This window comes from Lissotriton helveticus, chromosome 8, assembly GCF_964261635.1.
Source record: "Lissotriton helveticus chromosome 8, aLisHel1.1, whole genome shotgun sequence".
NCBI classification, from domain to species: domain Eukaryota; kingdom Metazoa; phylum Chordata; class Amphibia; order Caudata; family Salamandridae; genus Lissotriton; species Lissotriton helveticus.
This window is the reverse complement of record NC_136069.1, coordinates 1,137,869,455-1,137,883,828: the sequence shown is the minus strand read 5'-3', so window position 1 is coordinate 1,137,883,828 and position 14,374 is coordinate 1,137,869,455. Positions and strand designations below refer to the sequence as shown.

The 14,374-nt window shown below is 40.1% G+C and overlaps 1 protein-coding gene across 1 annotated transcript in view; it reads right to left on the bottom strand.

The window, feature by feature from the left end:
* Nucleotides 1–14,374, bottom strand: part of IL18RAP (interleukin 18 receptor accessory protein) — a 245,707-nt gene that overhangs the window by 60,362 nt on the left and 170,971 nt on the right. The window contains exon 7 of the mRNA XM_078656139.1: nucleotides 13,094–13,162. Within this exon, the coding sequence (XP_078512265.1) occupies nucleotides 13,094–13,162 (69 nt within the window). The remainder of the gene's footprint in view (nucleotides 1–13,093; nucleotides 13,163–14,374) is intronic.

Here is a 14,374-nt window from a genome sequence, read left to right as displayed (position 1 = left end):
CTTTCTTACCTTTCAGGTCCCCATGTTGCAGTCCAATTTGTGTATATAATATTTTCCTTATTGTGTTATTCACTGTGCTCATTGTCATCCTCTGCCTGATGCTCCAATTTCACTAGCGCCATTTCCCACACCAGTACCTCACCACCTTCTCCTGTTTGGTATTTTATTAATTTCCAAACCACACACTCTGCAAACACCATTTAATCATCTATGCCTCGCAGCCCTAGCCAAACCCTGATACTCAGTTCTGTACACCTATTCCACCGGACTGCATTTCTCTTTTTGCCAGCGCCAAGCCTACCACTTTCGACATTGCTACTATGGACCAATCTCAACAGTCACAATTGTACAGCTGGTTGCATTGCTATTGCCTTTAACATTTTCAACTTGTCAACCCTTGCCAAAAACCGGTCCATCCCAGGGCACTCCCTCCATATGTGTATGATTGTACCAGTTCTCGCCTGGCATCTGAGGCGGGCATCGGCGTGAACTGCTTTTATCTTGTGCAGTAGTTGGGGAATCACTCTGTCTATGCACTTATAATTCATCAATTTCAACCTGGCATTTTTTCACAGCTCCTTAGTATCTTACTCAATCCCTGTTCACTAATTTAATCTCCTGTATCCACACCCCAACATGCTTTTAGGTTTCCCAGTGTCTGATCATCTTTTGGTAGGACGGCGCTATATATCCTAAATATCAGCTTCCTGTCTCCTCCCATTCCTATACGTGTTTGATTATGTTTGTGCATCTCTGCTTCCCGGAGGATATTAGACCATTTCTCACAAAAGGCTGCAGCTTTTCAATGTAAGCAAGCTTCTTGATCCCCCTATCTATTACAAAAGGCAGTAAAGCTCAGCATCCCATCTTCAAGCTCACTGCAATTTCAACATAGGATTGTTCTGGAAAGTGTTTATCATATTGAAACATGGCTGATCCTCTGAAGTGAGTCCCTTTCAACCTTGGCCTGCATTCATTCTCATCTATATGACTCCCATCAAAGCAACAAGGCTTCAGCAAACAGTTGTGTAAAGCACAATCATCCCATTGGCATGCAAAACCATCCATCATATTCCCTCAAGAGAAATGTTAAAAATTATGGATTTAACGCGTTGCATTTGTGAATAAATAGACCTCATATTTTATCTGTTGGACTTGGCCCTCTCTGCAGGGCCACCCCCAATATTTTGCCTTCACCCCTGCTAGTTATGCTGAATTAGTTTTGTTGGCTTTAGGACTATGTGCATTTTACCACTGCTAGCCGGTGCTAAAGGGCTTGTCCTCACTTCCTAACACATGGCAACATTGGCTTAGACCAGATTGGCAAATTCAATTCACTTATAAGTCCCTAGTAAAGTGGTATGCCATACACCGGGGGCCTGTAAATTATTTGCAGCTAGTGGGCTTGCAGCCTTTAATGTAACACCCACTTAAGTAGCACCTTATAACATGTCCCAGGCCTGCCATTGCAGTTTGTATGCAGTTTTAAACTCCGAAAGAGACTTGCCAATAAAATCCCCTTGCCAAGCCTCACAATCCCATTTTATTGCATTTAGGTCACCTCTAAGGTAGGCCATATGGCAAGGCACATTCTACTCAAACGGTTGGATATGTTCTTTTAAGTTTTAAATGTTCTAGTAATTAAATAGTCCTAAATTCGTTTCCCACTACTGTGAGACCTACCTCTCCCATGAGATAACTTTGGGTTCTCTTATTACATTTAATAAGTGCTACATTTTAATTAGGTACATGTAAGGATATGTTATGTTTGGTGAAATTGTAATAAACAATCCTCTTTCATTGCAAAGTCAGATTTTAGGATACAATTTTGAAAATGCCACTTTTAGAAAGTTGGCATTTCCTGTCCTAACTTTTTGGTGCCTGCAGCCTATTCCTGGGCCACATTACTGGGTGTAGCTGACAGCTGGACGTCGTTAATTCCTCCCAGATAGCCACAGAATAGAGTGATTAGGCGTGTTTGGGTTGGCAATCCACTGACAGGATAGAGGCGTGGAGCTGGGTACAGTCCAGGTTGCAGCTGAATAGGCTGTGCTCAGCATTCACACAAAGGACTTGTCACCCTTGAATTGCTCATGCAGCCAGCCTAAAGCCGGGGCAGGGGAAGCAAAAAGCGTCAAGCACTTCAAACGGAATTCTCTAGAAACTTCTCTTACTTCAAAGGATGCACCAGGTTGAAAAATATGACCCTCACACCCACTCTTCTGTTCACTTCCTAGAAATGCGGAAGGACTCTCAGAGGACTGTCAACTACTGTGGCCTACTGTGTATGTCATAAGACTGCTTTGCTGCACCTGGAAGGCCCTGCTTTGCTGACTGAAGCCTGCCTTTAACCCTCAAACCCCTGCCTTGCTGTTTGCACCCTGCTCTGCTGTGAACCCAGGACTACCAGAGTGACTCCAAGGGACAGTCGACTGGCCTCCTTATCAGAGCCTCAGGCGCAAAACTGGCTCCAATCTTCTTGAATCCTTACCTGGACCCAGCCTGAGTGAGTCCTAATCCTCAAAGTTGTACCCCTCCAGTCCTGGACCCTTGGTGGTAGTGCTAAAGGTGCCCAGGTAGTCAAAATCATCCACAACTTGTAACTTAAAAATGTTTTGGCTAAAAGCTGCTCTGCTATCCAAGAAGAGACCGAGATCAGATTCGTAAATCCACCCAAGGTACACTGCCAGTTGGCCTGACTTCACAGCAGCTCCCGCTACGCTTTCAATTCACAGCAAATTCTGTTCAGCGGTCCTTAGCCAAAGAGGTATCTTCCCTCGTGGTACTGTCTTTGGCTATAGTCTCCAGCCTTGACCCAGCTGGAGATGTTTGACTTCCAAAAAAGCAGATCTCCGATGATGACCCTTCTTCCTCAGACATTGCCGGCAGCCTTGCCCCACTGAACTTTACCTTCTCAGAACATTTTCTTCAGAATCTCTTCTAACTCCGAAATTAAGCACCAACTGGGACTAATCCACTTCTTGTACCCGACTCGTTCTCCATCACAATATGCCATATTTTTTAACTTTGACCTGGTCTCGAATGACTATATGTCCAGGGTTGGTCTTTTGATATTTAAGTGCTAGTTTTTACCTTAAACATAAAAAAATCATAACTCCTGTTCCCTATTTATGTCACTTTGGTGCCAAATAATTCATTAAAATTTACTCTATTTTAATAAATTGGTGTGGGGGGTTTCTTGTGGTCTGTTTCACGTTATCCTGTTTGTATGCTGCATCAATGATATATGTATTGCCTCTAAGATAAAGCTGACTACTTTCATACCAAGCTACCAGATGTTTTAGCACAAGTTAATTTAGCGACTTTTGTGGTTCACTATGACAGGGATTGTGGCTTTTCTTGAGCAGGGTTAACACCCTCCTCAGTCAACAACACAATTTTTCACAACAGCCAAACACTAATATGGCCATGCTCCACTTTACCCGCAGCATCATTCTCTTCAGTCATTAGTAGTTTAATTAATGTTTGTTATTTATCTTGCTCTAGCTGCCAAGTGAAACTATTCACATAGGCTCACTGTAAATCAAGAGCACAGAATGTATCCATTTATTTTAGGATTTGCATACTTCACGATGCAATTCTGGATGTCTCAGGGCTTTTGTTTGTCAGTCTCCTTGGGTTTATGACTGGCATGTGGTTGAGGCTTGGAAATAACTGTGTGTGCTTCTACATGCCTTCTGTGCATTCTGGCAATTCTGAACTAAGAACTAAGAAGATGAGCACTAGTACACAGTGACTGTCCAGTTTCTGTTGGGTAGCATATCTAGCAATGGGAGCATTCGATCCTGGTCTCTTTGAGGATAGACTAAGGGTGATGTTGTGTCACATGGTTCTTCCTGAACAGGTGAAGCTTGATTCAGCCCTCAAATATAGTCATCAACCCTGGAAATTATTCCTCATGTTTTCCTTTCTTAACATCTTCTGGAGCTCAGAAAGATGAGGGGACAATACAGATTCTCAGCAGGGGAATAGTGAAAAACTAGTTTTCAAAGACATGTGAAGTCTCGGCCTCCCACTATGCACTGTACTTTCAGTCTTAAATTGCGTACTTTGCTTAGTTGTGACTTTGACACTAGGCACATATCTGATTTTTTTTAAATGAATTTCCATCCTTGATGCCTTGATTTAAAGCCTTTGGCTTACAATCTTGAGAAGCTCTCCAATCTTTACATTCAATTCAATGGATGGAATACAGGAGTCACAGGAACTTCCTCAGCTTATTTAAATGCTAGCCCAAGCTGTTGTCAGAGTCATTCTCCAACTGCATTGAAAAGCCCAGGTCAGTTTCAAATCACACGATATGAAGGTGCCTAGAATGAAGTGGAAGTGCAACAGGACATAAAAGAGTACGTAGGCTCAGATAAACAGGACTAATCCTGATGGCGGAAACGCCATCGTATGGGATTAGGTTGTGGTCTCCAACTGGCCGACGGGCTCATGGAGCCCTTTGGAAACTAGCCAGAATGACCAGCCGGTTTCACTTTTAACCACCTAGATTGTAATTAGGCGGTCGGAAGTGAAACCGATGATGTGATCAGAAAGCCTCTCCGGCTCACATCGCAATAGGGCCCTAAATAACCAAACCATTTGTGATTGTATCTGCTGAACGCCACAGAATAGCCTGGATGTGATTCAAAGTGTTAAGACAATTTTGATGTGAAGGCGTTGGTCAATAAAAAAAGATACCTGTCAATGTTCAGCTCGCAGAATAGTGGCTTGAGCAGTGATCTTCTGTCTTGGTGAACAGCAGGACAGATGTGTAAAACTTGGGCCCAAGACGCCTTGTGATAAGAGCAGAAGTAACAGGCTATGTCAGGTGACTTCTCCTACATCAAATAGTCCCATAAGGAGCCTCAGTAATTTTTATTTGAGTGTCTTAGAAATGGGCAGCTATAAGTATTGTTTAAGTGCCTTTGCCTGTAGGGTTTGTACATCAGCTTAAGGATACTGAATTTTAACAACTCGTCTCAGGAGGTGTTTGAAACATTCGTAGGTGATGTTCAGGGACCATGGTGGAACCATTTGGAGCTCCATGAGGATTTTCTCAACAGCAATAATGCGCAGCTTGGAATGGGGCTTGATCAAGTCTCAGCGAAGATGATATTTAAATGTCCCAACCTCTGCTATTTTTATAATTTAAACCAAAGCTTTAATAAGGTTCCCCTCTTGGGCCAGGGCTTGCTCCATAAGGATACTTCCAGGTGAATGTGAGCTTCTCTAGTGGACTTTTGCAATTTGAAAATTGATCTATAAAGTCTGGATGGAACTAAGTTCTGCCATCCTCCAAACGTTTTTGGAAAAGTTTCCAGGCAATACACTAATGAAGTTAGGTGACTGAAAGGGTTGTTATCCATGGCAGTTGTCTTTAGGTAATGAGTACATTCCTCATCATATTGGCTCCTCCATTTTTCGAAATGCTTTTCCACTTTGGATGACTATTTAACATGCCCTGCTCTTAGATTAAGTGAGCCAAGATCTGCCTGGTTGGCACATTGAAGCTTATAGCTTCCTATCCGCAGTACTGCTTTTTGCAGGAAGTTATTGCTTCCTAATCAATGTTCAGTTACAAATTTGTACAGCTGAATTGAGTACTGCCTCACATTTCAGCCCCACATGTGTGATGGCTGCTGGTTGGTCATGCTTTTTCCGGTCATTCATTGCTTGGAGGCTGATGGAGTGAAGTATTTCAATTAAGTCAACGCCTATACTGTCCTGCCACGGTGGGTAAGACTGTGATGGTGGAATCTGCCAAGTTAGGTCTTATGTTCTGGTGGACACAATGTTTGCTTTAAGATGAAAAAGATTTAGGTAAAAGTTCTACATATTTCCTGTAAGTATTTGAAAAGATAGTGTACTTTCTTTTGAAGAGATTTTTGACCTGCCTTTAAGTATATGCAGAGCAGTAGAAGGTTTTGATGTGGCTTACTAGGAATTGTTAAAAGTATTCCCAGAAGCCATGAATTTCTACTATTTCATGTTTCATTTTAAAATTCATATTAGTTCTACACAAATGTTAAAGCCTTCTGGCTTGCCTCTCTTTTGCAGCCACTGTTGTGCTTAAACAATTTACAATGTCTGTGATTACCCAAACAGTCAATCATGACTCATGATATCAATGCTATAGCCTCGCTATAGCCTCGCTCCCTCAATCAGATGTGGAAGAGCATCCCCATCCTCAAACTCCAACTCCAAATCCTTCTCCAATATCGGTTCTTCCAACACCTCAAGTAGAAGAAGCAAGGGGAGAGAGGAGTACTGGCGGGAAGGAAGTGAAGGACTTTCCGCTTTTCGCAAAAAGAACAACTCCAAAATCTCTCGCTCCTCATCCATCACAGCTTCCTTTGGTCTCTATTACGTTGGACTCACCAGCATCTAGTGCCCTATCTAAAGGCCCCGACATGATAGTTACAGTACCTCAAACCCAACTCCCAACAGCAATTGAGGTAGCGAATGATAGTGATAACGTGCAAACTACAACTCCCGGGAATGAGGAAGAAATAGGTCTCGACTCAAGTTTACTGGGCTCTGAAGCAAGATCTGAGGCGAAATATCAGTTAGATATACGCGAGATGCTCAATCTAATCCTCGACGAGATCCGCGAAATTAAAAATAATCAGCGAGCAGAGTTAGCTGCCATCCACATTAGAATAGATAAGTTGGAAGAGATAACTCTGGCACTCCCTAATAGAATACAGGAAGCTGAATCAAGGATATCAACATTGGAAGATCAAATGAATCTGGTATCTGGAGCGACGAGAGAGGCTACAAAGAAGAGGATCTCCATGGAAAATAAACTCGAGGAGTTGGAGAACCACTCTCGTAGATCGAACCTGAGGATTGTGGGTGTTCCCGAAGGAACAGAAGGTTCCGACACGGTACGCTGGGTTAATACCTTCATTCAGAAAGTAGTCCTGCCAGACTTTGAGGGAGACCTAACGATAACTAGGGCACACAGAGTACCAGCTCAGCGTTTTGCGAATTCTCCATTTCCCAGAACTATCTTATTGAATTTTGCAGATTTTAGGATCAAGGAGCAGATTCTTTCTAAAGCCTATCAACAACGTCAGTTTACAATCTCTGAGACTACTAAATGTAGGATCTTTTCGGACATGACAGCAGCTGCGGCCAAGAGAAGGAAACAGTTTGTAAAACTGCTGCAGCTATTCAAAGCCAATGGCGCCCAGGCCTCGATTGCGCAGCAATCAAAGCTGAAGGTTCTTGTAAAGGGAAAATTCTTTTTGTTCACCGACTTAGAGGAGGCTCAGACTCTTCTCAATGAAATAGCCACAAGGGCTTAGGCTTAAATGCTTAACGGAGTTACAATGTGAGGAATCCAAGGTTCTAGTCTGAAGGGGATGCGATAGTTAAAAGAAATTGATTGAAGGTGGGTGCTCCTGGGTTATTGGGTCACACCAGGGTGTACTACGAAGACACCCGAAGAAGAAATCAGAGGGCGGGATGTGGGCAGCGTGGAAGGGGGGGGGGGTTCCCACGTTCCAGGGGGGGTTCAGGGTGGGGGGGGTAAATGCAGCAAAAATTACAAGTGCAGTAGGTTTGTTATTTTTAATATTGTTTGGTACAGAATATGTTTAGAATTTTACAGATTTAAGGATGAGATTTGATACATGTAATATCCTGTCTATTAATGCGAATGGGCTGCTTAATAAACAGAAGTATGGAGCCCTGTTGAAATGGGTAATTGCCCTAAAACCCCAGGTGGTCTTCCTCCAGGAGACTCACCTGAAAACAAATTCTCCAAAGTTGTTTCTGCCAAGATATTTTTCTCATGGGTTTTTTTCCTCCGCTGGGGTCACCCATAGGGGGTTTGCTATTTATTTCTCTAGGAATCTACCCTGGGAAATTCTACGGATGCAAAGAGACTCTAAAGGTAGATGGCTTTGGGTTTTAGTAAAATTGTCGGGAAAAGTATTCAACTTTGTAAATTACTATGGCCCAATTTTTGATGACACCTTGGCATTGTCTGAAATTAGTGAAATTTTGAGGGGCACTATGGGACAAATTATATTAGGAGGCGATTTTAATTACATCCAGGATCTAAAGAGGGATACTTCTAATAAGAACAAGAAACAATTAAAACCAAAGACGAAAGCAGTACTGGAGGCTTTCAAGATAGAATACCAATTGAGGGACTCTTGGCGCTCCTTTAATCCCAATTTAGAGTCTTACACATGTTATTCCAATAGGTTTCATACAGCCTCCAGAATAGATTTTTTTTATCCTCTAAATCACTTCAAATTTCCAGCGCATTGATAGGTTGCAATCCCTTTTCAGATCATGGGAGGGTTGAAATTGAACTGATACTGGAGGGTATTGAAGGGGCGCGTTCTAGGTGGCAGATGGATCGCACCCTTTTACAGAATATGATATGGGTAGAGGGCTTCAAAGATTGGATAAAAGATTTTTTTCTAGTAAATAATGACTCCGCAGAGCCTTTTGCGGTATGGGGAGCATTTAAAGCAGCAGCCCGGGGACAGATTATAGCATTTTCTAGTAACAAGGCTAATATTCGAAGGGAAAAAATATCTGCCCTTCAGTATGCTGCTAAAAAGGAGCATGCATTAAAACTGAATCAAATGCCTAATAAATGGGAACAAGCCAAAGCAATGCTCAGGGACTTTTTTGTTCTAGAAGAGATAAACAGCTCAAAGGCCTTTCAGCAAAGGCTGTACGAAGATAGTCAACTGATGGGAAAGCTTTTGGCTAATTCAATTAGAAAAAAACAAGAGTCCTCTATCATTTTGAAAATTCAAGACCCTCTGGGAGGAACAAACACCCAGAGCGAGGGGATTGCGAAAATATTCCTTGATCATTATGAGAGAATCTACTCTACAGATATTCAAGTGGGCGGAATGATGATCAAGGAATATTTTGATAATTTTGATATTCCCAAAATCTCCGATTTCAGGCGTAACCAAATAGGCTCAGAAATAAATTCACTTGAAATTCAAAATAGTATAAAAGAAACAGCAGGAGCAAAGGCTTCAGGTATGGATGGATTCCCGATCGAATTTTATAAGATCTTCGTGAAGGAATTGGAGGATCCATAAAAAAAGGAATTTAATTTTATTAGAGCTGGTGGAAAGGTCCCATCCGAGTTTAAAGAGTCCACAATTATTAGCTTTGTGAAGAAAGATAAGAATCCGGAGGATGTGAATTCCTATAGACCAATTAGTCTTTTAAATTCCGACTACAAGATTCTTATGAAGATCTGGGCTCAAAGATTTGTGTTGGCAGCCCAGGAGGTAATACACAAAGATCAGACGGGATTTATAGCTGGGCGATATATGGCAGCCAACACAGAATACTTGATACAGGCGTTAGACTATTTAAATGTTAATTCAATCGCTGCATGCATCTTAATGATTGACGCTGAAAAAGCATTCGATTTAGTTAATTGGTCAGCATTATTTTCTTCCTTAGGTTATTTTGGTTTCCCTGCCCCAATTATTAGGATGATACAGAATATTTATGAAGGAGCGTCAGCCCAGGTGATAATTAATACTAGGCAAGCAGGGAAGATAAAAATAAACGGCGGCACTAGGCAAGGTTGCCCCTTATCGCCCTTGCTTTTTACTTTTTTTATCGAACCCTTGGTAATAAAAATAAGGAATAATGACGTAACATACCCTCCGATTGCTGGAATGTCAAAGTTAAAACTGTTTGCAGATGATATTATTTTGTATCTGGCTCCAGATAAAGAAAATATTTTATATCTCCTGAAAGATCTTAAGGAATATGAGAAGATCGGGGGTTATAAGATCAACGAGAAAAAAACGGAAGTTCTTATTTTAAATTCAAGTATAGATTTTCTTCCGTTAGATCTCCAGTTCCAAGCACAAAAACGGGATCCAATAAGGTATCTAGGGTGTTTGGTGACCAGCGAGTATCAAGAACTTTTTCGATTGAACTATATAAAAATGAAGAACAAAATTAAGAGCCTACTCGAACAATGGGACCTATTGCCCTTGTCTCTGATTGGCAGAGTAGCTCTGATAAAGATGAATGTATTGCCTTTGCTTTTATTTCTGTTTAGCAATATTCCAATTAAAGTCAATACGGCTTTTTTTAATGAACTCGAATCTATGTTGAGGAAGTTTATTTGGAATAAAAAGGCCTCAAGAGTCAAGCTCTCAGAAGTACAACTATCTGTAAATCAAGGTGGGCTCGCTCTCCCCCATTTTAAGACATATTATGAAGCAGCTTTTTTCGATATACTGGCAGGATTATTAAGGAACAGACAGACAAGAGACAATTTTTTTTTGGATAGAATGCTGAAGGAATCAGTTTCTCAAATTTTTTTCTTTTTAAAAACTGCAAAACTTCCTAAGAAAACAAGATATAAGACATTGATGGGGTATTCATCCAGATTACTGTTTTTATTTAAAAAATATGGTTCAGATGGATCCATTTATTTGAAATTGTCGGAATGCACTAAAATGGGTCTCAAGATACCTCCGAATCACTTGTTAGAATGGGAATCTGCCGGATTTTGTGAAATAAGGCACCTACTCATTCAAAATACGGTAATCAGTTGGCAGTTGGTTATAGATAGAACATACCCCAGAAGGCTTATGTTTTTTGAATACTTACAACTGATTTATTTTATAAGAAAAGAAATAGGAGGCTTAAATACAACACCCAATGTCTTGTTAACAGCTTTATATGGGGAGAAACACAAGAGTATTGGATTCTGGTATAAAAAATTAATGCCTTCCGGTTTATCTCCTATAATTACTGATCATTTAGAAAAGATAAGCCTCTCGCTACAGTGCGTTTTTTCAGATAAAGATTGGGAGGTAATATGCCAATTAGGAAACAAAGCCCTCCGAGCAGCTAATTATAAACGAATGTCCTTTCTCTCTCGCTGGCTGGCGTATTACACTCCTGAAACCTTACAGAGAATATTCCCTGAATGTGAAAATAAATGTTTTAGGTGCAAAACTAGGGACCAGGGGGGTTGGTATCATATCTTCTTCTCTTGTCCAAAGTTAGAATCCTTCTGGAAGGGGATTTTTGCAGACTTGGAGATTGCAACTGGGAAAATTCTATTACCAGAAGCGGAGGTGGCCCTTTTCGGTATCTGCAAAGAAAGGAATAGGTTCAATAAATCAGAAGAAGTGTTTATTTTTATTTCTACTGCAGTAGCTCGGTCTCTTATTTTACAAAATTGGAAATCTACGGTGATCCCATGTCAGTTGAAATGGGTTAATAAAATGAGAAGAACATGCAATTTTGAGAGAGCTTATGCAGGTAGAGTGGGCGCGATAGCCAGATTTGAAAGGAATTGGAAATATTTTGAGAATCTTAAATTGATAAAAGGAAGTTGATTATTTTATTTGAATCGATTTTTAGTGATTATTGCATCAGCACTTTAAAAACCGCAAATACATATTTATGTTGTTATGCTAGTTGCTCATGTACTTTATCGTATATACTAGCAAATTTTGCATGATATTGCATTCGCACTTTAAGAAATGTAATAATATCTCTGCTGCTATATATCGATGAAAGGTAATAATATTTTTGCTGCTATACATCGGCTGTTTCTGCACTTTATTGTACTAGTCACTTTATATAAGCTAATTTTGCACATTACTACACTAGCACTTTGAGAATTACAATAATATGTTTGCTACTTTGAATCGCTGGTTCTCGCACTTTATTGCACTAGCACTTTATAAACCGCATAGTAATCTTGATGCTTTTTATTAGATGTTTATATATTAGTCAATTCAGCACGTTTTTGTACTAATATTTCAAGAATGGCAATAACATCTTTGTATATCCTCATTTTATTATAGCGGTAGGTTTATATGAATTATAGTAGAAAGTTCGATGTATAATATCAGTTGTTTCTCATGTACTAGCACTTTAATATCGGTATGTTATTGCAGTTGTTGTATTTTCGCTGTGGTATTTTATTGTCTAGGGTTGTCTCTTGTATATTGTTTGTAAATTTTTGTCCAACTATGAAGAATTTAATGTACCAATGTTTTCCTACGGCTTGTTCAATAAAAATTTTTTTTTAAAAAACAACTTAAATATGTCTTCAGAGGAGTCACTGTGAAGATGGCCCCTCTAAAATTGTAGATCTATGTCATGTAGGCAGAGATCTCTAAATATGGTGGGCGGTATTTTGTATGGGCTGAGTATTAACTACATCCCACTGGTGAACTTCGGGATTACTGTCAAAAACTAAGTCTGTTAAGCTCTCATCCCTTTTAGGACACTTACCTTGCCACAAGGCATAGCCACTCTCCTTTTCACCATTAGCAGGGCAATATCTGTGAACCTCCGTATCATTACAGTCAGCTCTCTCATGAAGAAGAGTGGGACACAAGATTTACAATTGATATTGTTTTACAGCTAGAGCCCCAGGTAATAATTCTATTGCACTTCAAGTGACCAAACACTGTCAATTAGAACTTCACTCATTCATAGATTCTTCTGGTCCATGGAGCGATCTCAAAAGTTATTACTGCTCATAAACACAAAGTGCTCCAATGGAGAAACATTCTGCTTGCCCTGCTCTCCTGGGGCATCTCAAAATCTCTTTTCCATATATCTCTGTATGTCCGCATCATCCATTGTTCTTCACATCAAATTATTGTCGCATAATTGCAGTGAGTACTCACCACTCCCTCGGTTGCTGTGCTTGCTACAGTGTAAATTATACAACTTCTCAACACAGCATATTTTCAGTTCTGCAAGCAGGCTCCTCAATACTTTCTCAGTGCTTTTTCTGGAGTGCTGCATAGTGAATGAGCTAAAAATGTCCATACTTGCAAATAATGTTCATCATAGGCAAATCCGCCTCATATGGCCAGTATATTGATTCTTGGCAAGGAATGGAGGGTTCTAAAAATCTCCAAAATCCCACTTTTGATTTTTTTGACTGTACACAAAAATGCAAGTAATTTCAGTGAATAAATTTAAACCACTCTAAAGATAATGTCATCCAACTATAAAAGTGGTATACAGATTGTCACACTGTGTTTCTAATATTATGTTGCCACTTCAATATTATTAGCAGGACATAACATTATCTTACCAAGTTCCACTTCCTGGTTTTGACCATCAGTAGGATCCAAAATTACTGGTTTATGAACAGTGTCTCTTACTACAATACAAAACAGACAATAAATGGATATCAAAGCAGACAGAAATATATGTTTTACAGTAAATAGTCAACATAGGGAAATCCTTAGAAATACACTCAAATGACTTGCAAGACTATTTTACCATATGCTTGCTGTATCTGGTAGCATGTCAGCTTGTGTGGCTTTCTATCATTTAACAATTACATAGTTCCATATAACTTAGTTCCAATCTAAAGAGCGAAGCCCACAAACAGCCTACTTGTACCTAGTGGTCTGGGTGCATTGTTAGGATATATTCTGGTTGAAGGTAACTCAAGGCTAACGCATATAAAGTCTTAATACTTCTCTAAATGAGTGGTCAGAGGTGATAGAATAAAGCTATATTTTTACTTTGATTTCATTTTGCAGATGCAAAAGACAAATACATTGTGCATAATGGAACTCAAATTACACCTTTCAGCACCTTCAATCATTCTCCCTCTCCCCAGTCCCACTTAATGGTAAAAAACTTGGTTACTGTTAGACCTGGCATCCTTGGTGTGGTTTCCCCCTAACCTTTTGCCTTCAGTTCTCATGTTTTGGCTGACTTCGTTTTTGCTGGCCTTAGGACTCTGCACCCTCTACCACTGCTAAAAAGTGCTAAAGTGCCTGTGCTCTCTGCTCAACACATGGTAACATTGGGTTATACCCAATTGGTATATTTAATTTACTTATTAGTCCCTTGTAAAGTGCACTACATGTGCCCAAGGCATGTAAATTAAATACTACTACTGGGCCTGCAGCACTGATTGTGCCACCCACTTAAGTAGCCCGTTAAACATGTCTCAGGCCTGCAATTACAGAGCCTGTGTGTGCAGTCATTTTGACAGGCCCAAATCTTCCTTTTTAACAAATACCATTCACCCCTAAGGTAGGCCCTAGACTGGACCAAGGGCAGGGTGCAGTGTATTTAAAAAGTTGGACATGTACTTTTCAGTTTTTACATGTTCTGGTAGTGAAAAAATCTTAAATTTGCTTTCCACTACTGCAAGGCGTCTCTCTTCCATAGGATAACATTGGAGTTGCCTTATTACATTTCATAAGTGTAATTTTCAAATGGGAAATAATAACTTTTTATATTTTATTTATTTATTTAAAGAGTTTTATATAGCGCAAACTTGACCTGAAGGTATCAGGTATCAGAGCGCTTTACATAGCACCAGTTGCGTTACATGAGGACACATTCATTTTTT